The sequence below is a fragment of the Triturus cristatus genome, chromosome 9 (assembly GCF_964204655.1).
Source record: "Triturus cristatus chromosome 9, aTriCri1.1, whole genome shotgun sequence".
In the NCBI taxonomy this organism is placed as follows: Eukaryota; Metazoa; Chordata; class Amphibia; order Caudata; family Salamandridae; genus Triturus; species Triturus cristatus.
In genome coordinates this window covers 428,690,828-428,713,050 of record NC_140592.1, presented here as the reverse complement: position 1 = coordinate 428,713,050, position 22,223 = coordinate 428,690,828, and the positions used below count along the sequence as shown (strand labels likewise).

Here is a 22,223-nt window from a genome sequence, read left to right as displayed (position 1 = left end):
GTCTGGAGTTTGAGTGACAGGGGCTGGGGGATCTCAGGAGACAGGGTGAGTCAGCACAAGGCTGAATAGAGAGATCTACATGGAGTGTGGTGGGAGGAGTTGCACCTAGGACCTGAATTTATTTATTTATGTATTTATTTATTAAATTTATAGGGCGCAACAGCTACCCAAAAACAGTTTCCCGGCGCCTGGACAGTGCTAGAAGCAGAGCATGAAAAAGCGAAAAATTAATGATTCTGAATAATTATTGGTTAAATAACCAGGTTTTTAGTGAGTGACGAAACTGGGAATACAAAGTTTCCTTGCGTATAGCAAGGGGAATGTAATTCCAAAGAATGGGGCCTAGGGCCGAAAAAGACCCATTCTAGACAATTTAAATCTAGGAACTAAGAATTTTTCAAGTGAAGCAGAGTGAAGATGACGGGTAGGAGCATAAGGGCAGACAAGAGTGAGCAAATTATCAGGTGCTAAACCCTATTTGATTTTAAACATAAAGCCTAATGCTTTAAATTCGACCCACTTTTCAACTCTGAGCCAATGCAGATCCCGGAGATGTCCAGAGATGGAAGAGCATCTGGAGAACCTACAGAGGAGTCTAGCAGCGGAATTTTGCACAAGTTGCAATCTGCGAGACACAGCCTTATTTGTACCCAGAAAGAGAACATTCCCGTAGTCCAGCCGTGAAGTAATAAGAGCATGGACCACGGTTTTCTGGGTGGCATTGGGCAGCATCCAGAGAATTTTGTGCAGCCATTTTAAAATGGTAAAACAAGTAGCCGCAACTTTAACTGCTTGGTAGTGCATCGTCAAAGAGTCATCAATATAAAAACCCAGGTTGCGGACATGATCAACTGGCCGCGGAAGAGCACCCATCTCGTCCGGCCAATGAGAGGAACCCTAGAGATCTTTCTTTTTACCTTGAATAAGGACCTCGGTTTTATTGGCATTAATTTTCAGGTCATTTTGGCTCATCCAAGGTGCGATTTGTCGTAAGCCCAACTGGAGGCCAGAGGAGGAGCATGGGTCAGAATTAGAAAGCGAGAAGATGATCTGAGAATCATCTGCATATGTAAAAAGGGTCAGCCCAACACTGTCGGCAATGTCTGCTAGCCGCCTCACATAAAGATTGAAAAGCAAAGGACTCAAAATGGAGCCCTGGGGAACTCCAAAAGGCGATGGGAAGACATTAGAGCTGTCAGAGGCAGAGAAAACCTGAAAAGTGTGGTCTGCTAGGAAAGAAATCAACCAATCCAGAGCTGAACCGCAGATGCCAAAGGATCTCAGTGTATTTATTAATATGGGTTGGGAGATGGAATCAAACGCTACACTCAAATCCAGTAATATGAGCGCGACTGTATCTCCTGCATCCAGGTGAAGTTGTAATCTTTCCGTAACCCCTAGGAGAGTGGTCTCAGTCGAGAAACCTGCTCTAAAACCGGATTGTGAGGAATGAAGTATTTTGTTTGTTTCAACAAACTTTGAAGGGTATAAGTGAATATGTCTTTCCAAAATCTTAGAAAAAATAGGCAAAAGGGAGATGGGTCGGAAGTTAGCAAGAACTTTAGGGTCTGCAGTAGGCTTCTTTAGCAACGGGACAACCATTGAAAGCTTCCAGGCAGATGGAACTCTGGACTCTTGCAGAGAAGAATTAAGGACTTTCAGAATAACCTGAAGATGAGGGGGATCAAGTTGTTTTATAATAGAAATGGGTAATGGATCATTTGGGGAGCCAGATTTTATTGTATCAAGAATAGAACCGAGAGAGGCCAGATCCAAAGGAGGCCAAGAAGCTAACAAAGAAGGATCATTAAGATGTTCCATAGAAATACTAGCAGAATTTGGAGACGGCACCATACAGGTCGTGGTGGTCGATTGTTGCTGAGAAGAACAGAACTAGGAGGAATTAATTATTTCAGATTGAATTTTATCTATTTTACATGAAAAGAAGAGAGCAAGATCCTCACACTGGTTCTTATTTAATGGTAGTGGCTTAGCTATGGTTTCAGAACCAGCGAGATTGTTTACTAAACTAAAAAGTGTCATGGGACAGTTAGTAGCAGTAGTGATAGTATTGAAAATGTACGTAGCTCTAAGTCATGATACATTTTTTGGGATTTTTTATAGACTGCTTTCAAGTCAGGAGCGTAGCTTCTTCCGCATTTCCTTTCTAATGCTTTGCATTTAGATTTTTCAGCTTTAAGGGGATCATTATACCATGGAGCTGGGGGGCGATGGTGAGTCAATTTTTTCTTAGTCAGAGGAAGACATTCATCAATGGCATGAAAAAGCCAATTATGAATGTTTTTAGAAAATGCATTGACCTGAGGAACGACGATAGGGGTATTGTCATTTAGTAGATCATTCAAGGCAGTTATGTCTATTTTTTTCCAGTCCCTTTTAGAAAACATGGACAAAGAAAAAACAGGTGGAAGACTTACAGGAACAGAAATTGTAAACTTTAATAGAAAATGATCCGACCAGAGAATAGGTATTGCTGGTTCACATTCAATGGAGGAGAGACTAGAAAAAATAGGATCAAGAAGGTGTCCAGCCTTATGTGTAGGGCCAGAGTTACAGAGATTAATATTCACGGCTAAAAGATCTGCAATAAAATTAGTGCATGTAGGGTTTGAACCATCCTCCAAATGTAAGTTCAAATCACCAATTAGCGAGAAGTTAGTGGAACTCAAGAGTAACAGGGATAATAAACCAGGCAAAGTGGCTGACCACGAAGTAGAGGGGCCTGGAGGGCGATAAACCAATAAGCCTGAGAAAGTTAAATTAGGGGTAAGTTTAGGTTTAAAAAGCGCAGCTTCGCAATTTGGAATGTTTACAGGGTCCAGTTTGCATTGAAAATGTTGTTTGAAAATGATAGCAATCCCCCCACCTTTCCCAGTGACTCTATCCATTCGAACAATGGCATAATTAGATGGAAGGGCAATGGCAATATCAGATCCAGAACATTCCTGAAGCCAGGTCTCGGTGAGAAAGAAAGCCTCCGGTAGCTCATCCAGGAGGAGATCAAAAATGTATCTTTTGTGCTGAGGAAGTGAACGGCAATTTAAACTAAAAAAACGGAACTTAAAGGGAAGGGAATAATTTGCCTTCGTAATGGATGTACGTTCATTATCCAATGACAAATAAGACTGGGACAGAATAAAAGAGCAATTAACGCCTGAGCAAGTATGAATAGCTGCATTGTCAACAGCCAATTGAATACAATCAGCACTACTGATCGGGCGTAAGGCAAGGAGTTGTGTGGTAGAGTATACTAACCTTGAAGAGGACAACGGGTCAGGGGTCATGGCCCCAGGCCCCGGCAGGCCACGGTCGGGCGCAGACAGGCTTGCCTTCGGCGTGCCCGCTGCGCGCGTCCGTGGCGCGGAGCGTGATGCATGGAAGTTAAAGCCTCCGCTAGGTCAGATGACCGAGCGCAAGCAATTCCCCGCCTCCCTACCTCTAGCCCAATCAAACTGTACCGTGATCTCCCTCCACAGCAAACGGGAAAGCCTGTGGTGGAACGGGGAGTAAGCGGAGCGGTGGAAAACGAGCAGGAATTAAAAGGTGAGTGAGAGGAATCAGTACAATAGCAGCAATATAATGCTAAAAATCAAGCAGCTAAAACAGGTTTTTAAAATCAAAATTACATGAGAGGACTAACTTCCAGCGCGCGTCCACTGCGCGAGCGAAAACCACGGAAGTTAAAGCCTCTGCTAGGTCAGGTGACCGAGCGTACGCAATTTCCCGCCTCCCTATCTGTAGCCCAATCAAACTGTACCGTGATCTCCGTCCACAGCAAACGGGAAAGCCCGTGGTGGAACGGGGAGTAAGCGGAGCGGTGGAAAACGAGCAGGAATTAAAGGTGAGTGAGAGGAAGCAGTACAATAGCAGCAATACAATGCTAAAAATCAAGCAGCTAAAACAGGTTTTTAAAATCAAAATTACATGAGAGGACTAACTTCCAGGCTGTGCCTGCCTTCCACAATGCTGGCTCCACCTCCTGTGGTGCGTCTGATGTTCTTGGCCCACACTGTCAAAGGAAAGGAAGAGTCATGTAACAAAGTGCTCCAGGACTGACCAGAACTGGTTTGGACTAGGCAAAGGCCCCTCTGCCTTCAGAGAACAAAGAGAAAATGAGTATTAAAGGGGAGACCCAGACCCCAGAACTTTAGATCACTTTTGGGAAACAAGAAGAGCCTTTGATGAGGAGAGGAACCAGAGAGAGAGACTGCAGGAGGAGACTATCTCTGTGCTGTGTGCTGTTTGGGTGTTGGCCTGCAGTGGTTGCCTGACCGCCAAAGAAAGGAGAAAGGAACTTTGTGCTACTTTCATCAACTTGTAAAGGATCTCCAAGGGCTTGAAGATTGAGCTTGCCTCCTGCTGAAGTCTCAGGGACTACAAGCTGCTTTCCTACCTTCCCTTGCTGGTAATGGAAGTGCCTGCTGTTGAGCTGGGCCTTCTGAGAGAATGCGTGTCGCTCGGAGCTGGAAGCGCGAGTCAAGACGAAGAAGCATGTCGCCGCCGCAGCAGACGCCGTCGCATCACTGGAGAAGCGTGTCGCTGCCACAGCAGGTGTCGTCACATCGCTGAGGAAGCGTGCTGCCGCTGTCTCATCGCATCACCGAGGTGCCCCACATCATTGGAGATGAGTGTCGCTGTCGCAGCAGATGCAGTCACTTTACCAGAGAAGCGTGTCGCAGGGCCTGTCGTGGCTCAAGAAGATTCACCGAGTCGCCGTACAACCATCAGACGTGCATGCATCACCCCTTCATTGTTGCAACATCAAGAAGATGCAATTTTGTTTCATTGCAGAGGATCTTCATCGCATCACGGCGTTGCTAGTCGCATCGCCAAAGAAGCGGAGTAAGAAAACGACGCATCAACTCCCAACACAGAGAAGAGCTGACACATCACCTCCCCTCTGGTAAGGAACTGACGCATCACCGTCCCCTACGCAGCAGTAGGGAACTGACGCATCACCTCCCCCAGAGTAATGAACCAACGCATCCCCGTTCTTGCGTGTAAGGAACCGACGCATCACCTTCCCTGCAACTCTTTTGTTTGTATAGTGTTATGCATCCAAAGGTACTTTGAACATAAGTGTTGCATTTACCATCTAAAGAGAACTAAGCTATTTCCACCATTTTTGAGTACAGTATTGTGGAATGTTGTCGTTTGTGGTCTTGTGATAAGTCTATATACATAATAATTATTTTTATACTACAACCTGTGTGGTGTTCCTTTATAGTGTTGTCACTATGTTACTGTATGTGTTCACAAATGCTTTACACACTGCCTCTAAGATAAGCCTGTCTGCTCATGCCAAGCTACCAAGGGGGTGAGCAGGGGTTATTTTAGAAGTTTTTCCCCCTACCCTGACTAGACGCAGAGGTCCCTATTTGGTCAAAGGTACCTACCTCTGCCAACTCGAGACCCCCAAATCTAACAACTTCCTTTTAGAGCACCATGATCTATGGGCCCCTCTGTCAACTAACGTATTTAATAAAATCTCCAAAAGGGACCCAACCCCATCGTGGAGAACAAGTATTATAGCTCCAATTTATAAAAAAGGGGATAAATCTTGTCTTCATAATCAGTGGCCCATTTCCCTTTTGAACTCCACTGCTAAACGTCTGGGGTGGGTTCTACTGACAGGTTAAAAGACTGGGCAAGAGAAAACAACATTCTGATGCCATCTCGATATGGGTTTCAGAAGGGTAAAGGAATGATTGATCAATGTCTAAATCTAAGCCTGATATCTCTAAATATACCAGAGCAAAGAGAGGGAACATACATATGGCTTTTATGGACCTCTCAGCGGCTTTAGACCGTGTAGCCCATTCGAAATTGTGGGCAACCATGGCCATGATGGACACCTTATTCGCCAAATGTATTCACAGGCGAAGACATCTGTCCTCTACGGAAGTGAGGGGAAATGCAACAGACTTTTTAAGATACTAAGAGGAGTGAGTCAGGGCTGCGTTCTTGCCTCATTTTTGTTTTCAGTTAATACAAATGGGGTGGAAGCCGCCTTGAAAAGCTCTACACCTGATGTTCCATCTTTCTCCTCAGGTCATTACCGATCCTGGGCTATGTAGATGACGCTGTCCTGATACAGGCTTAGCACTCCAACACCTAATTGACACCTACGTGAGTTATATGTCATCCATGGACCTTAAAGTAAATTAGTCAAAAAACATTATTCTGGTGTCAGGACTAACTCCCCCAAGAAATGTTCCATCGTTCCATATTGGGACTCGTAAACTAGCAGCAGTGGAGACCTTTTCATACCTGGGAAGTGTTTTTGAGAATTGTAAACAAGCCTGGTCAAACATGGTGGGTAGTAGGACACAAACAATGGAGCACACCCTGGCCGCAATCTCTATTTATATTAAGGAATTGGGCTCAAAGCCCCAGCAACAATAAACAAGATATATAATGCCAAAATGATCTACACAACAACATATGGGGCAGGGGTCTTGGTTATAGTACCAACCAATACCCTATTGAAGTTAGAAAATAGGTTCCTTAAGAAGATTGCCTCACTCCCTCCCTCATTTTCAAACTATGTAACTCACTGCTGGACTCGCCATATGTGCTGGATGTAGCGAGAGTAGCCTCGATCATGCTCTGGCACTCCATATGGAACAGGAACACAGTGGACCTTAATCAGATTATCAATCCAAAATGTCTTTCATTGTATAAGGCACATAAAATTCCCTGGCTAGAGTATGTTAAACTGACTCGGTACCTGCTAGGCGTCCCCGAATTGTATGCAAATCCCAGCTCATGATCCAGATTCCCAAAAAAGAGACATTATTTTTAGCAAAGCTTTCTCATGAAAGGAAGGAATCTCAGAGGGTGAAGGCAACTGTAAAACTTTACTACTTGATACCACCCCTTGCAGCTGGTGAATACTCGTACTTGGATGTGGTACAGAACCCGCACCATAGGTTTATCCTTTTAAGGTTCTGCTTAAATCTAATTCCTCTGATGTTGGGCTTTCCACTGAAAAGGTATGCTTTCACCCACCAACCTGATTAATTGCCCATGTGAAAATCTGTCTTCCCAGTCTGACCTTCATCTCTTTTTCTTTTGTAATTTTTATAAGGAACAGAGAGTTAAATTCATTTTACCTCTTCTTACGCGGTACAATTTTAAGCAATGTCGTGTCGCCCTGTTCTTCATGAAGAAGCTAAATGACTCTTTTGTATGCCTCGCATTGCCTCATTCCTGTGGGCTTGTAAGTGAAAGAGACACTTACTTGAACTGGAAAGTAATGCTAATCCTTGGCACCATATTAATTTGACACCCAGAATCATTATGGAAATAACGCAAAAATTTGTATAATATATGTAATCATTTTAGGGTGTTTCTTTGACTTTAAATCAATTGTTTTAATTAACTTTTTATCTATGAATTAATTTGGTAATTAGGAATCTGTATTCTTGCACTACCTAAATTTATATATCTCTTGTTCCGGGGTGCAACTTGAATCTTGTAAATTTTAATTGATAGTTTTTATTGTAATAATAAGAATGATGCTGTATTATTTTAATATGTACACTTTGATGATTCATGTTTTAAAATAAGATCAAATAAAGTCCAAATTGATTGATTGAACATACCTAGCTGCCATGCAGCGGGGTTAGACCAATTGAGGATAGAGGATAGAGGGAAGAGGTGTGGCGCTGCGGCCAGGGCGACTGACTGGAATCTTGGGATCATGGTTCGATCCCCGGAGGCAGATTAGCCTAGCACCGTGTGACTCTGGGCAGTAGCTTGCTTAATCTTCCCGACGGCCCCCAGCGCCTAGAGACCCTTACAGGTGATTGTTTGTGCTTTACAAATATGTATTATTATTTCCCCTGCTTGCCCAAATGAAACTTCTATTTTGAGACTGGATGCTGCCCAAAATACTGAAAACGAAAAAGCAGCAAGCTGGGTGGAAGAATTGTATTGGCCAGCTGAAATTAAACCTTTGTTGTAGACTTTAAACAGAGTTGTGATACCTCTAACCAGTTAGTTTTTTTAAAGGATGCAGTGCTACGAGAACCTGTACCAAAGTTTTGAATTTGACAGTTTTCCTCATCTTGAGGCCTGGAACAGCCTCCCAAACCTAGCTTAAAAAACACACTGCCTCTGTGACTTCAATTCAGTGTTTTTACTATACTGAGCTTTTTGGGATGGCGGCTCAAGGCTAGAGTGGGGTTGCTTTCTGAACACATTCAAGCTTGGGGAGCCATTTTGATCTGCAGCTTCAAAACTGGTCCTGGTGAAAATCTCAAACTCCAGAAATGTTTCCAACCCTAAAAGTAAAGCCTTTCTGCACCGCAGCACCACCAAAAAGGTTTCAACTGTGCTCCTTTACGGGACACCACAGAAGATGCCTACATCACAGTCAACTATTTGGTTGACACTTGTAACTTCTTGACACTTCTCTGTAATTCCAATAAGATAACCTTGAGCTTTTTTTCTTGTATTCATTACTTCTTATTCCTATTTTAATTATTATTGTACCATTTTCTTATTAATTGTACTCACATTTTAAACTAACTAACTTTGTCATTTAAGAGTTCTTAACTCTTAAACATTTCTTTTCACTTGCTGTAGTTTGTATGGACCAGTTTCTACTGGAAACTAGAGTGGGAGATTGGAGAAAAGTATCCCATAATGAATGTCTTTGTATCTGCATATAGGGTGCTTTACTTTGTCTGCCCCATCTTGGCTCTTTAGCAATCCACTAGGGGAGCACAGTTAGTTAAGTTCACAATTTCCCTTCTACTATATACCCCCTTGGCCTCTTTCTCTAACTGACAACTTTTCTCCACAACTTTCCATAAATCCTAACAAGAACCAGCACATCCCTTTCATTCTCTTCCATTGCCTTCTGATAATGGTCTTTAGCTTTGTGCAGTCATTTTTAATGGGAACAACATGAATGTATGAAACCACTAAAATGTATTTGTGGTGTATTTTTCAGAACAGGCCACATTACTTTCCACCATGGATCTCTCAGAAGCAGTGACCCTTTTCCTTGCAACTTGCATTTGCTGCATTTTCGTCTTGTTGTGGAGAAGAAAGAATACTTGCAGCAAACTGCCCCCTGGACCATATCCTTTACCTTTCATTGGGAATGCATTGCAGTTGTCAGGAGGAGAAGTGGTCCAGACACTTCAGAGGGTGAGTTTTGCTTATATGACATTTGAGTAGGAAGCTATATACAAAGCACATGGAATTGCAACAATAGGAAAAATAAACATCAGTGGATCAAAACATAGTACCAAAAGTAACAATGAATGGCGTCTTTGCGCTGGTTTAAATAGAGGTCAGCTACATTTTAAACAAAGCATTTTGGCCAGTTTATCAACTCTATGCTGCTGAGTAAAAATGGTGCTGGTTAAGTTGTAGGTTTGATTTACAACTTACAATTCACACTAACTTTTTATAATTATGTTATTCTTATTATACTTTCATAAAGTTCTGCCATGCATCCTCTTATTTCACCACTGGAGTATAATCTACTTGAAACATTGCCACAAAAAGCGTTTGTAGCTACGAGTTCCACAATTACCAGTCCTGGTAATCGGGGGCCTAGATTGAATAAATGTGGTTTCGTATCTTATAAAACAGAGTGCAGGACCTGATGGCACATGCATCAGATCCTGGACCAACCAATATCACGTGTGAGCAGATTTCTCTGCCCCAGAATTAATATGCCCTCCTCCTGACAGTGGTTAGATTTATTGCAAAGAAGCACAAAGAACAATTCCTACCAAGAATAGGGCATCATTCCAGCAGTAAATATCTGTGTGCGCTAGAAAGTTTATCTTCTTCCACAACTTCATACCTCTTTGTATCACTTTGCATGACTTTGTTGTGTCACAAACTCTAAGTAAATGTGCCCTGCATGTGTGTTGCACTGCATAGCACACATCAGATTTGTGGAACGTTAAACAATTATCTAGGTATAGGAGTTGTACCAGATGGGTATCATTCTACAGCAAAGGGTATACCTCCTGTACCTATTGTAGTACCTATTCTAGACATCACATACAATCATTTAAACAATGGTGCTCTGGCTGTGCATGGGGCTAGGCCTCATGTTTGTGCACTGAGACAGGGGAAGAGAGACGTCAGCAAGCCATTTTTAGTAACCATAGTCTGGCTCTGCTTTTTCCACTTGTGCACTATAGCATATACACTTTAATTGTTGCAATACATTGTACTAAAACGTAGTTAATGTGGCCCAAGGTCTACTGGTTGTACAGCGGAGATAAGTGCTTCTGCACTGCAAGTTAAGTTCCCACATGCGTCCCTTCCATGTGCAGTCTGAGTGACTGACACTACATTTGTCTCAGCCCGGTATCTGCGTAAAGGTAGCTTGTCATAGAGGGGAGCTTAAATAAATTGGTCTTGGCCAGTGTATGCCTTAAGTTGGCTTCTAAAAAGTATCCTCATATATTTTTGACTGGAGTGTCACTCTGTAGTGCTTTTTAAAAAGTGTGTGGTGCTTTAATGTGTTTACACCCAAGGAGAAAGTGGCACCACAATCTTACGTTGGCATTGATTTAATATAGGGAATATATCTATGTATCATGTCCTAGGTTTATGAAGTCCAGAATCCACATATAATATTATTTTTCTATAGTTGAACTCCTTCATATACTTTGAGTTTTACAGTCTATTCCTGAGTCAGTCCTTAATGATATTAAGGCTTTGAACTACCCCCCTGGGCTCAATAAATTATTCTGCCTGACACCAGACAGATCAAAGCTTCCACCTGTCAAGAGGCCCATTGTAATATGGGGGTTAAACACAATTAAAGCAAAAACCACAATACTTGTAACCTTGAAGTCACAAACAATCCACAAATTAACTTGTGCTTAACCCTCTTGGAGCTTGGTATAGAGCAGTTAGGGTTAACTTAGAGGCAATGTGTATCTTAAGTTGATATTGCAACCTTATCCTACCTATCCTACCTCGACGTATAGCATGACCCCGCTTTTCTGATGTTCATTAGTCCATATCAACACTGATCTCCTACCTATGCTTATCGTATATATACCCTTGGAAACAAAGGGCCATCCTGCAGGCTGACCTATAAACTCCATCGCAACCCACAGCTCCTAGATATGGTACCCACTAAGGACCCACTAACATCAACAGGTCCACCAGCACTCTTCGGCATTCAAGGCCCCCTTTTTCCTCTAAGGGATCTTCAAAAGAAGTGCCCATCAATCCGCCACTGAAGGGCCCACATTTGCAACAGCCAACCATTGCGGCTCTTGGAGGCTGCCTCTTGACCACTATGCACACTTATGAATGCTTCTCTTAAAGTCCACCTTTAGCTATCCCCAGAAACAACTTCCAAGTCTCACATTCAGGATCCTACTACTGGGTAAATGTTCCGCCACACCACCATCATGGAAAGATACAGCCCGAACTCATATGGCATCAAATTTCCACAAAACCTCTCAAAACATGCAGTTGAAAATTGTAAACACAAAATCCTCAAAGAAAATCCAGAGACACTAATGAGTCAGTCAATCTCCCTTTATTGTATAATTAGTTAAAATCATTACAGTATGTGTCCATAAATCAGAATTCAGTTTAACATATGGAAATACCATAAGTTAGAAGCAGTTATCACAAGCATAAATGATCTCAGGAATATAAATCATGAGAAAACTAAGTTGAGTAGATGTAATAAATACATTTAGGAATCTAAACTGAGCCTAGAGCTAAAATACCAATTCATTACTATGCAAATAACTTTAATATCCAAATAATGCATATAGTCTAAAAACCTGAATGAGAATTTGTCCGATCACATACTAAAAAGATCAGCAAAGACGAGCTTTAAAATTCACTAAATTAATGACTTTTGTAGCAGTGGTAATCCGACTTATTGTGGTCTTTAAGTAATTCTCCTTCACAGTCAAAACAAAATTTGTGGTCCTATTGCTGGTTCGTATTCTATGGACTACGAACAATGGTTTTATTAGAGTGGGGTGGGCACAAAACAATGCAGGGCAACAACACAGTAAACGGTTAAACGTTTCCCTATTATAACCATAAAGTCTGCAATTGATTATTATGGAAAGGGTGTGCCATTTTGGGTTCATATCTTTGATCTGTAGGAACATCAATGCAGTCATGATTTGTCTAAAACATACCTTTCCAATCAAACACTGATGATATTGTTGTGGTCTCAGACAGGGCAGATGCTAATTAGCATATGATGTGGCCACCGCTTTAAATAATGGTGTGTTCTTCAATTTAGCCAAGTCAGATAGTATTTACACAGATTTTATCTGTCTTTTCAAAATTGTTTTGAGTACTAAATGCAAGAGCAAGCATTTATTCAGCTCAGACCAGTCTATTTGGAGAGTATCTGCTCATGTATTCAAATAACTCGACCAGGGACTCTTCTTTTGAACAAACATGTATCAGAGAGCTGATTTAAAGGTGTTAGGTGGGGCCTTGATGATCCTCTAATATTATTTTATAAAAGCACCCATGTTAGACAACATTTGGCCTGACAATCCAAGTTCTAATCTTATCATACAGCCTCTTGTGTGTTGTGGCAACCTGATTCTCTTATATACTTTGAGCTGCAATTTTTCCATTATTTTAGTAAGGTTGCCCGGAAAAGCTTTCCCATAATTATGTGCAGGTAGATCCAGAGACACTAATAACAGACATTTTCTACAGTTCAACAGACGAACGCCACAAAAACGGACTTCATCCTCTACACTAAGAAACCTGCCAAATGGAGGGAGAACTTCTTGCAACACCTTCACATAAGTAATGCTACCAATGTTTCTTATGAATCTATGATCACTATATCCCCATCCCAGAGCTTTAGCGGAGAATTGTCCATGACCATTTACAGAAATGATTGATTCAACTAGCGCACCCAAATCCTCTCATTCTATCAACCTCAGCAGGCTGGATACGTCCTAAGCCTCTACCCCTGACTCCAATGAGCTCCATCATACTCCACTCCCCACCACAGACCCAACTGCCTCTCCACTGATCCCAATATTAGCCCGCCTATAACTCAAAATCAACATTATTCTCGATGAAATGTCATCACTATATAAGGAAGCAAAGATTAGCTACATCCTGCCCCAACCTCACGCATCTATGGCAAACACCGATCCTACCACAAACATAAACTCCAACCCCCCCATCCATCACCCCTAGGCAAACTATCCCCTTCATTCATCACCACCTCAAATCTAGATGCACCATGTCTGGAATGTTGTAGTGGGAAGCCAAAATGCTGAGCAACACTTATGACAATGTTCCTAGCTAACCCTGCCACAGCAATATCCCGGTCATCCTTGGCAGGAGTAGGACACAAAACACCACTCACCCACCCAAGCCGCCTGCTTAACTAATTACCATCCAACCTAATCAGCCTGGTCCAAGATCATTCCCTACACTTTGCTGCATGTGACTAAACTGCCGGTCAGCAGTCACACATTCCACTGAAATCACTGAAACTATCCTACGACACAACATTGACATCTGCTTTGTATGTGGAACCTGGATGACAGACCACTCATCCCTTTTCATCGATCTCCTTACCCCACCAGGCTATTCAATCATTTGTAGTGACCACAAGAAAGGCAGAGGAGGTGGATTAGCCATCATATACAAAAAGGATCTTTGCTTAACTCCCTTCCGCTCTACCAAGTACCCTCACTTTGAATATTTAGGAGTTCAGCTCTCCACTAAAGGCTCCAACCCATTCAATTTCATATCATCTATCACCCTCAAGGTATACACCATAATTCCTTGAAGACTTAACAGGCCTAAATTCGCAAAACTCCCTAAAAGAAAGCACAGACAACATACTAAGAGACCTAACCCTGCATTTGAGCAATGGTGAACAATGGTGAAGATCCAATAGTACAAGCCCTATCCACTCTCCTGGAAACAAACAACCCCACCCAACACTTCAATAAACTCACAAAAGAGGCTCTACCCTTTTTGCAATCCTCTCTAAACACAACATCCTATCCAAACAAAGCAACACCAATGACGGACCACGGTTAAGCACTTAAATTCCAAAATTTCTTGTAAAGTATATGTAGTAAATTTATAAATGTGGTGCAACAGCTTCCAACATCCGTCGTTGTTGGACGTATAATGAATCCAAGAATTTTACATAACGGAAGGTGCACTCAGAGTGAAGTCCAAATTAGTACATATATTCCGAAATAAGTTTATCTTCCTCTATTTTTAGAAACAGCAGGCAGCCAACGCGTTTCGTGCCCTTAGCACAGGAACTTCTTCAGGGCGTATTAGTAGCTTAGATGAATATAAATCATTCCATAAGATTTTAACATGAGGAAAACTGTTCAGAACTCAGACTTCACTCTGAGTGCACATTCCGTTATGTAAAATTCTTGGACAACATCCTATCCCTCCACTCCATCCTACCATCCAAACCCTCCAACTGCATGACCACTGCCTAATCCTTTCAATCTCAGTACCTTCCAACCCAAGGCCTACCCTCAAACTATTCTTCACAAGCACTGGACATGGAACACACATCAATGCTCCCAGGCAGAGTTAGAAGCATTAGTCATTTCCCAAATCCTTCCTCCACTAGACCTCACCTCCGCTGATGCTCTTACCTCCCACTACAACACAAAAATTGCAAAACTTGTTGACACTCCTTGATACAGCCACCCCTCTAAAACTCAAGAAATCAACCAGATCCTGGTTTAATACAGAACTTAACAAAGAGAGGTGGCAAATCTGATTGGCTCAAAGAAACTGGAGACAACAACCCTCAGTAACCCATCTCTTGATCCTCCGAGCTGAACGCCTAAAATGCAAAAAGCACATCTTCAGAGGAAAATCCTTCTTCTTCTGAACCCAACTTGACCATTCTAGGAAGAGTCCTAAAAACGTTTTTATCATCATCAAACAGCAACCCTCCTTGTTTCCTCATAACTCAATTAATCACTCATTTTCTTGGGCGCTGCAAAGAGTTTGCAATATTCTTCACTGAAAAATATCTAACATCGAAATCTCTCTTGCCCCACCCACCTCCCACCCTACACCAAGAATGTCTCCCCCTTTCAAAGAGGGGCCACCCCAGGCCCAACCTCCATCTAATGGTTGTCTCTCAAAACTCCGCCTCTCAGCAATCCAGAACAGCAAAATCTCAACCCTTACAATTGAAAAACAATGCAACTTGGGCTGAATTTGACTATATCCCTGAAGAAGTCCTTAAACTACTTACTTGCATGAAGCCAAAATCACACATCTACGATCCCCTCCCTGCTTCGCTTGTCAAAAATCTCAGTCCCATCATCTCTCCTACATGGACCAAAATCATTAACTACTTCTTATCCCTCAAACTCAGTCAAGTTACTCCCCTCATCAAAAAACAGACGCCAACCAGAACGGCCTTAACAACTATTGACCTATAACTAACCTCCCTCTCCTTTCCAAAACCATCGAAAAATGTGTGTTTGCACAACTCAACAACCACATTGAAAAATACAACTTGAACAACACCTTCCAATCTGGATTCGGGAAAGGCTGCAGTACAGAGACTGCAATACTGAACATCACAGATGACCTACACAGATCTCTGGATGATAGCGTGGTGTAACTACTAATCCTGCTGGACCTCTCAGCTGCCTTTGATACCGTCAACCATTACATCCTCCTGAACACCCTCACAATGTGCAGGCATCAATGGAATAGTCCTTCAGTGGCTTGCTTCTTTCCTAAATCAACGTGCACATCTAATCAAACTAAACAACTCCTTCTGAAAAGCAACACCAGTCTCAGAAGGAGCCGCTGAAGGGTAAATCCTGTCTCCTGTCCTATTCAACCTCTATATGGAACCCCTTGCATTGATTCTGAAACAGGACATAATTGCCTATCATCTCTATACAGATGACATCCAAATCTACATTAAAATATTGTCAGTTAAAGACATTCAACACCTAACAGCACTCTCGCCATGGTTTAATCCTAGCTGACTAACAACCATCTTAAGCTCAACCCCAGCATAACCGAAATCCTGTTTATCGAACCAAAAGGAAAGTCCTTTACTGCAGACATTTGGCTCGACAACCTTGCTGCAATAACCTGCAAACTATCCATCTCCAACTTGGTCAAATCCCTGGGGATTACACTTGGCAAAAACATGAACGTGGAGGAACATATTATGGCCTCAACTAAAAGTGCCTTCTGCACTTTGAAATACTTTATAAAAATAAGACATAAAGACTGGTGCAATTCCTAATCCCCTCCAAGCTTGACTACTGTAATGCAATGATCACGGATGCCACAAAAACACACTTAGCCTCTTTAAAAGCTACACTTCACGCATCGACCAGGCTACTGTCACGGGAGAATAGTTTTGACCACATCACTCCCATTCTCAAGAAACTCAACTGGCTACCAAGCTCTCTTCAGGGAAACTAGTCTACCCTGTAAACAAATTATCAAAAGTCAGACAAAAGAGACCTCTTTAAAGCTCTAACAGTCTACTCCTAATTCCAACAAAATTTTGGAAAGAAAAATCTCGCACCAGCTCCTTTTCCAGGAACGCTTCTAGAATCTGACTCGCTGCTTCAGAATTTACGTGACAATCACTCATTCCCTCATTTCAGGAAGAAACCTAAGCTTCTTCTTCTCAATAAATACCTAAACCCACCTCCCTAGCCTTCAGATTGGCCTGATGCTCCTACCCCACACCCTCCATGTAAATTTGGGCACCACTAACTCAGGTAAAAACTGTCTCTCCACTCTCCCCACCCTTGTAACACAACTACCATCTAGGTATCCACTGTCTATTGAATAGTTCTTTTAAATAAAGTTACTATGTATTTTTATTTACTCTTTAAGTTACTCATGCAATTGCTGCTTTATCATTTACATATCCTTCTGTCTATTATATATCTTTTTTATACCGTTACTATATATTTTTATTTATTCTTTAAGTAACTCGTGTAATTGCCACTGTAGTAAATTGCACTATACAAAACTCGACAAATAAAATAAATGTGCAACACTTCAAACAGTGATAAAGTAAAAACACCACATGGAAAGGACCCCACATCAGATTTGAAAAAGAGAGCTAGTTTTAATAAATATAACAAGATCAAAATAACAAAACTCCAATCAGTAGAACTGGAGATATGGAAGTTTAAATATTTCAATGAAAATAGCGCGTAAAAGTACAAAGTGCCAACTTTGGATATTTAAACGCACACCACCAGGACAAAGTCAAAAGTTCAGTGTGGGCCAGGTACAAGGCCCAGCTGAACAAGAGTACCTTAAGTCCTGGTTACAGAGCGTTGCGTAGTCCGCGTCATGGATGAGTTAAGCAGCCGAGGTGATACAAGGTCTGGGTCGGAGATGTATCACGCAGTGTTAGTTCGAGGGAGCTGCAAGGCTGCGATATGAGATCCTGCATCAATGTCAAAGATGCCATTAACGAGGTATGCTTGCTATTCAATGTCATGCTTTGAGCATGAGTCACAAACTGGGTGGTTCTGAAGATGTCCTGCTTTGTCGTTGATTCTGCCTGCAACAAGAGGCTTGCTATGCTAGGGCCTGCATTAGGGATGCTTTGCGCAAATGAAGTTCTGTGGAGGCTGCGAGGTCAATGTGGAATGCTTGCGTTGGAAGAGTCCTTGTAGCAGAGGTGATGCCTCGGTTCTGCTTGTGGTTGTTCTGGCACAGCAGAGGAGATGCTGGGTCCACAGGTGGGCTAGCAGAGCACCTTCTGGCCAACTTCCAAGGGTCCAGGACTGGGGTGGCACCACTTGGCAGGGCAGAACTCACAGTTGCAAAGTCTAGATGGTTACAAGATGTTTATTTCATGTTTGATTATTTGGTATGCACGCTGTATGTTTTTCTTCGCACATTGTTTGCTTATTTTCACTCCCACTGCGCTGTCACCTGGAGAACCTTTCCATGTATTGGAATTGTCACTTTATTCATGTGAAATATGGAATGGTTATACTTAAGAATTCTTAAAATCATTTATTCTCAAGGTAGGGTCTTTTAATGGGATAATCTGTACAAATTTTTAAAATGTTTTTGAGTGATTTCCTTTGGAACATTGTTGTACATATGGCCCTTTGTTCTCCTGGGTGGACCGGAAGTCAGGGTGAGGTTCACTCTCTTCTTCCACCCTCTCATCTGTCACCAGGAGCATGTTGACTTCAAAATTCTCAAAGTTGGTTTTGATGAGGTTAATGTGGAGCCCCCTTATGGGATTTCTATGGGTCTTGAGATCCACCAGGTATGTAAACCCCCTCTTCCACCCCGTTACCTCAATGGACATGTCCTGTGGTCCTGGAGAATTTGGGGCTTCACAGGCTACATTACCTACACTTTTTGGGCAGGCTGAAACTCTACCAGAGTCTAGTAATACCAGATTTTCCTGGCTTCTTTACCAGCCTCAAGATTGTCTTTTTCCTTTTTTTTCAGAAGCAATGCATCTGGTTGCGGGGTTCCAGCATGTAGCTGACCACATCCTGAGGGGGTTTCATGTGAGCTTTCTCCCATCCCTCTCTGACAAGGCTGAGATGTCCCCTAACAGGGTGTCCACAGAGAATCTCTAATGGGCTATACCCAACCCACTTTTGTGGCATTTTCCTATAGGCAAATAGCAGGCAATGGCATACAGACTTCCCATATACACTTCATGAGCTCAAGTAGGCTCATTATAATGCCTTTAAAGGTATTGTTGAAAATCTTCCACAAGCCTGTTTGTTTAGGGGTGATAGGGCGTGGAGAACTTGTATGTCACTCCACTCTCATCCCACACAGACATCATGTACTCTGAAATGAAGCAAGTGCATTTGTAAGATGCTAAAACTTTGGGGAACTCCTCATGGGAAAAACATCCTCACAAGGGCCCTGGCCACTGCAGGTGCAGTCATCAACCTCGGAGGAATGGCCCCTGGTTAACAGGTGCTGTGGTCCACTAAGACCAGGATGAATCTGTTGCCTAACACTGTCTTAGGGTCCAATGGACCAACAGTGTTGATACCCACCCTCTCAAAGGGAGTGCCAGCTACAAGTAAAAGGTTCAGGGGAGCCTTGAACATTTTCCCTGACTTCCCACTAGCCTGGCAGATGGGACAGTACCTGCAGAATGCATCTGAGGCTGTCTTCATCCATGGCCAATTGAAGTGGGCGACAAACCTGGCAAAGGTCTTGTCATGTCCCAGATGTCCTGCCAGGGGGATATTATGAGCAAATCCCAGTAGGAAGACACTGTAACATCGAGGGACCATCAGCACACAGGCTGCCCATGGTCCAGGAACCTTAGGCTCCCTATATAGGAGGTCATTCTCCCAATAGATCAGGTGAACTCCAGAGGTGTCACCTGCTGCCTGGGCCTCAAATTGCAGCCTCAAGCCCTCTAGACTGGAGAACACTTTTGGTGCTTTGCGAATTTCTCTCTGGTAGGCCCACTCTTAACTTGCCATCCATCAATGACAGGCAGGTCACCCAGGCTGGAAATGTCCTCTCTGGTAGGCTTAGGAGCACCCACTCCAAGTGTCCTGTCAACCTGAACTGTGGGAAATTCAGGGGCTGGTTTCCTATGTCCTTGCCCTTCCTCTTCTTGGCACCTGCCTGGCCATTTTTCATTCTCCCTTGAGTCCATGGACCTTGTCATCATATAGACCCATCCAAGCAATCCCAACAACTCCAAGTGTGAACGAGGCACCACCTCTTTCCAGATAGTGTGCTCTAGGTCATTGCCCAACAGACAATCTACAGGAATGGCTCACAGCTACTTTTAGAGAAACTGAGGACCCCCCACTCTCAAAGGGAATCATACCCACCTGTAGATGTCTCTCGCAGTTGTCTGTGACTATGACTTGGTGAAATATGTTAGAGAGGACTTGCTTCGAGAACACCAGCTGACACCTCACAGTAGTCATGCTGGCTCCTGTGTCCCTCAGAGCCTCCAACAATTGCCCATTAATGGTGATCGACTGCCTATTCTTGGAAGTATTTGGAGGCATATGAGCTTTTAGCACCATCTCCTTATCCTCCAGGGACACTAGGGTAACCAGTGATGGGCTGTGTCCTCTTCGGTATTCTGCTGTATACCTTGGAGTGCCCATACTTGTAGCACTCAGTACACTGGGGGATAAATATCCCTGTTAGTTTTCCAAAGAAACCTTTCTTCTTTGGCCCAGATTGGGACTGGTTACTACTGTTCTCTTGTACATTAGTTTGCCTTTTGAGAATTCCATATTTTTAAGTTTTTCTCACTCTTCTTTCTTCTAGTGGAGCCCCTGACTACCCTTTTGAGAGTCTCCCATATGTATTTTTGAACACTCTGGTGCTGACCCAGAAGCCTGCCTCCTCAGCAAGCTTCCTGGGGTCCATCAGCGTATTATTCACTAGGTGACATTTTACAGCTCATTGTAATTATTGACCTTGCTTCCCCTCACCCAGCTATTCTGTGCCTTGCTGGAGTAGACAAAGAAATCCACCCAAGGCTGATTTGGGAGTCTGTAGTTGTCCCTTAACCTCAGGCAGTACTTCTTAGGGGTCAGACCAAATTTAGCAAGAAGTATGGCTTCCATGGGGGTGTACCTTATTTGGCAATCTACATCTAGAGTAAGAAGTTTGTCCCTCCCAGAAACCAAAGGGACTTAAAGTTAGGTTCAGATTTTCCACACACAAAACCATAGAAATACAGCAGTTATAGTTACCTGAGCGAACTGTAACTTATGCCCCCGTAATCACTGATGACATCATCCAGCAAAGTAAACGTCAATATACTTAATAAAATACCATTTAAATGCTTACTACGTACCCTTTATTCCCCTAATTGCGAACAATTAAGCGCTACTTTTGGACTGCAGATGTGATTAGGCTCATCTTGCCACCACTCGGGGTCTCCAGTACATCGTCTGCCACCTTAACTTTATGTTACTCACAATGGTGTAAGCGCGCTATTCCACCTAGTCGCCTACCTCCTTACAAATTCTTTCCTCCCTTCTTCCCCTCCTTTTCTCCCCCCGTTCTGTTCAACCTTCTCTTGCCCTCCCCTCTCCCCTTACCCCTCTCTCTAGCCTTATCCAGGCAACTTCCCAGGCATTTTTTGATTGTTTAGTCCTGATGATGATCCCATAACCGTTTTTGAGGACCGAAACATCGTCGATAACCACGTCTTAACTCCTACCTTCATTTGAGATACATGCGGAGCAAAAGATGTTTTTGTTATCGTGACTGTTGTTATTTCCTATTTTCACCAATAAGTTGCTTTTAAGTTTTGTGCCTGAGGTAAGAAAATCTGTTGATTTCCAGAACCCCCGTCACGTCCTGCTCACTTTATGTTTTTGTAATGTTTATGCTTTAATTTTTGATAATAAATCCTAAATATTTTCTATTCGTACATGAGTAGACCCAATCCTGATTGGAGTATTGCGGTTATAGGTATGTATTTTTTCTTGAAAGGGGCCACTGTCTCTGATAACTTACTACTACCCTTGGTCCCTTCTGACTAGAAGGGTCCCCTTATTCTGTGGTGATATACCTAATTTAGAGGCAATGCGCAAATTACTTGTGCAACAGTTCAAACAGTAATAAAGTGAAAACAGCACACAGAAAATATCCAACACCAGTTTAGGAAAATCGAGTACATTTTAATAAATAAAACAAGATTAAAAAAAACACAAATCCAATCAGAAGTACCGGAGGTATGCAAGTTTAAAGATTTCAATTAAAATAGTGCCAAAAAGCATAAAGTAGCAACTGTGGATATCTTGTTGCACTGGATTGGGACAAAGTCAGAAGTTCAGGCTGATGGATCACATGTCAGCCACAGGGACCCAAGTTAGGCCCGCTGAACAAGAGTAGCTTAAATCTTGGTTGCGGAGCATTGTGAGGTCCCACGTTAAGGATGCATTGCATAACCAAGGCTATCCGAAGTCCGGGTCAGAGCTTTACATTGCAGCCTCTGTTGTAGGGAGCTGCAAGGCTGCAATGTAAGGTTGGGTGTCATCGTTGAGGAGGCCGCATATGAGCGAATAAAACTTGCAATGCAAAGTCCTACGCCAAGAATGGGTTGTTCACCTTCTGGCTCCAAAGAGACTGCAGGGTGTGCAATGCGAAGTCCTGCCTCGCCGTTGAGGCTGCTGCCAATGATAGGCTTGTGATGCTAGGAGCTGCATCTGGGATGCATTGCACAGTGCGGTTCC

General features: G+C 42.8%; 1 protein-coding gene and 1 long non-coding RNA gene across 5 annotated transcripts in view; one reads left to right on the top strand and one right to left on the bottom strand.

The window, feature by feature from the left end:
- Positions 1-22,223, top strand: part of LOC146798093 (cytochrome P450 2G1-like) — a 488,692-nt gene that overhangs the window by 84,653 nt on the left and 381,816 nt on the right. For 2 of the 3 annotated variants that reach the window (XM_085625311.1, XM_085625312.1), the window contains exon 2: positions 8,984-9,183. In XM_085625311.1, the coding sequence (XP_085481437.1) occupies positions 9,007-9,183 (177 nt within the window). In that variant the 5' untranslated portion in view covers positions 8,984-9,006. The remainder of the gene's footprint in view (positions 1-8,983; positions 9,184-22,223) is intronic. The other variant, XM_085625313.1, reaches the window with a different exon arrangement.
- Positions 1-22,223, bottom strand: part of LOC146798094 (uncharacterized) — a 526,362-nt gene that overhangs the window by 164,683 nt on the left and 339,456 nt on the right. The window lies entirely within an intron of this gene.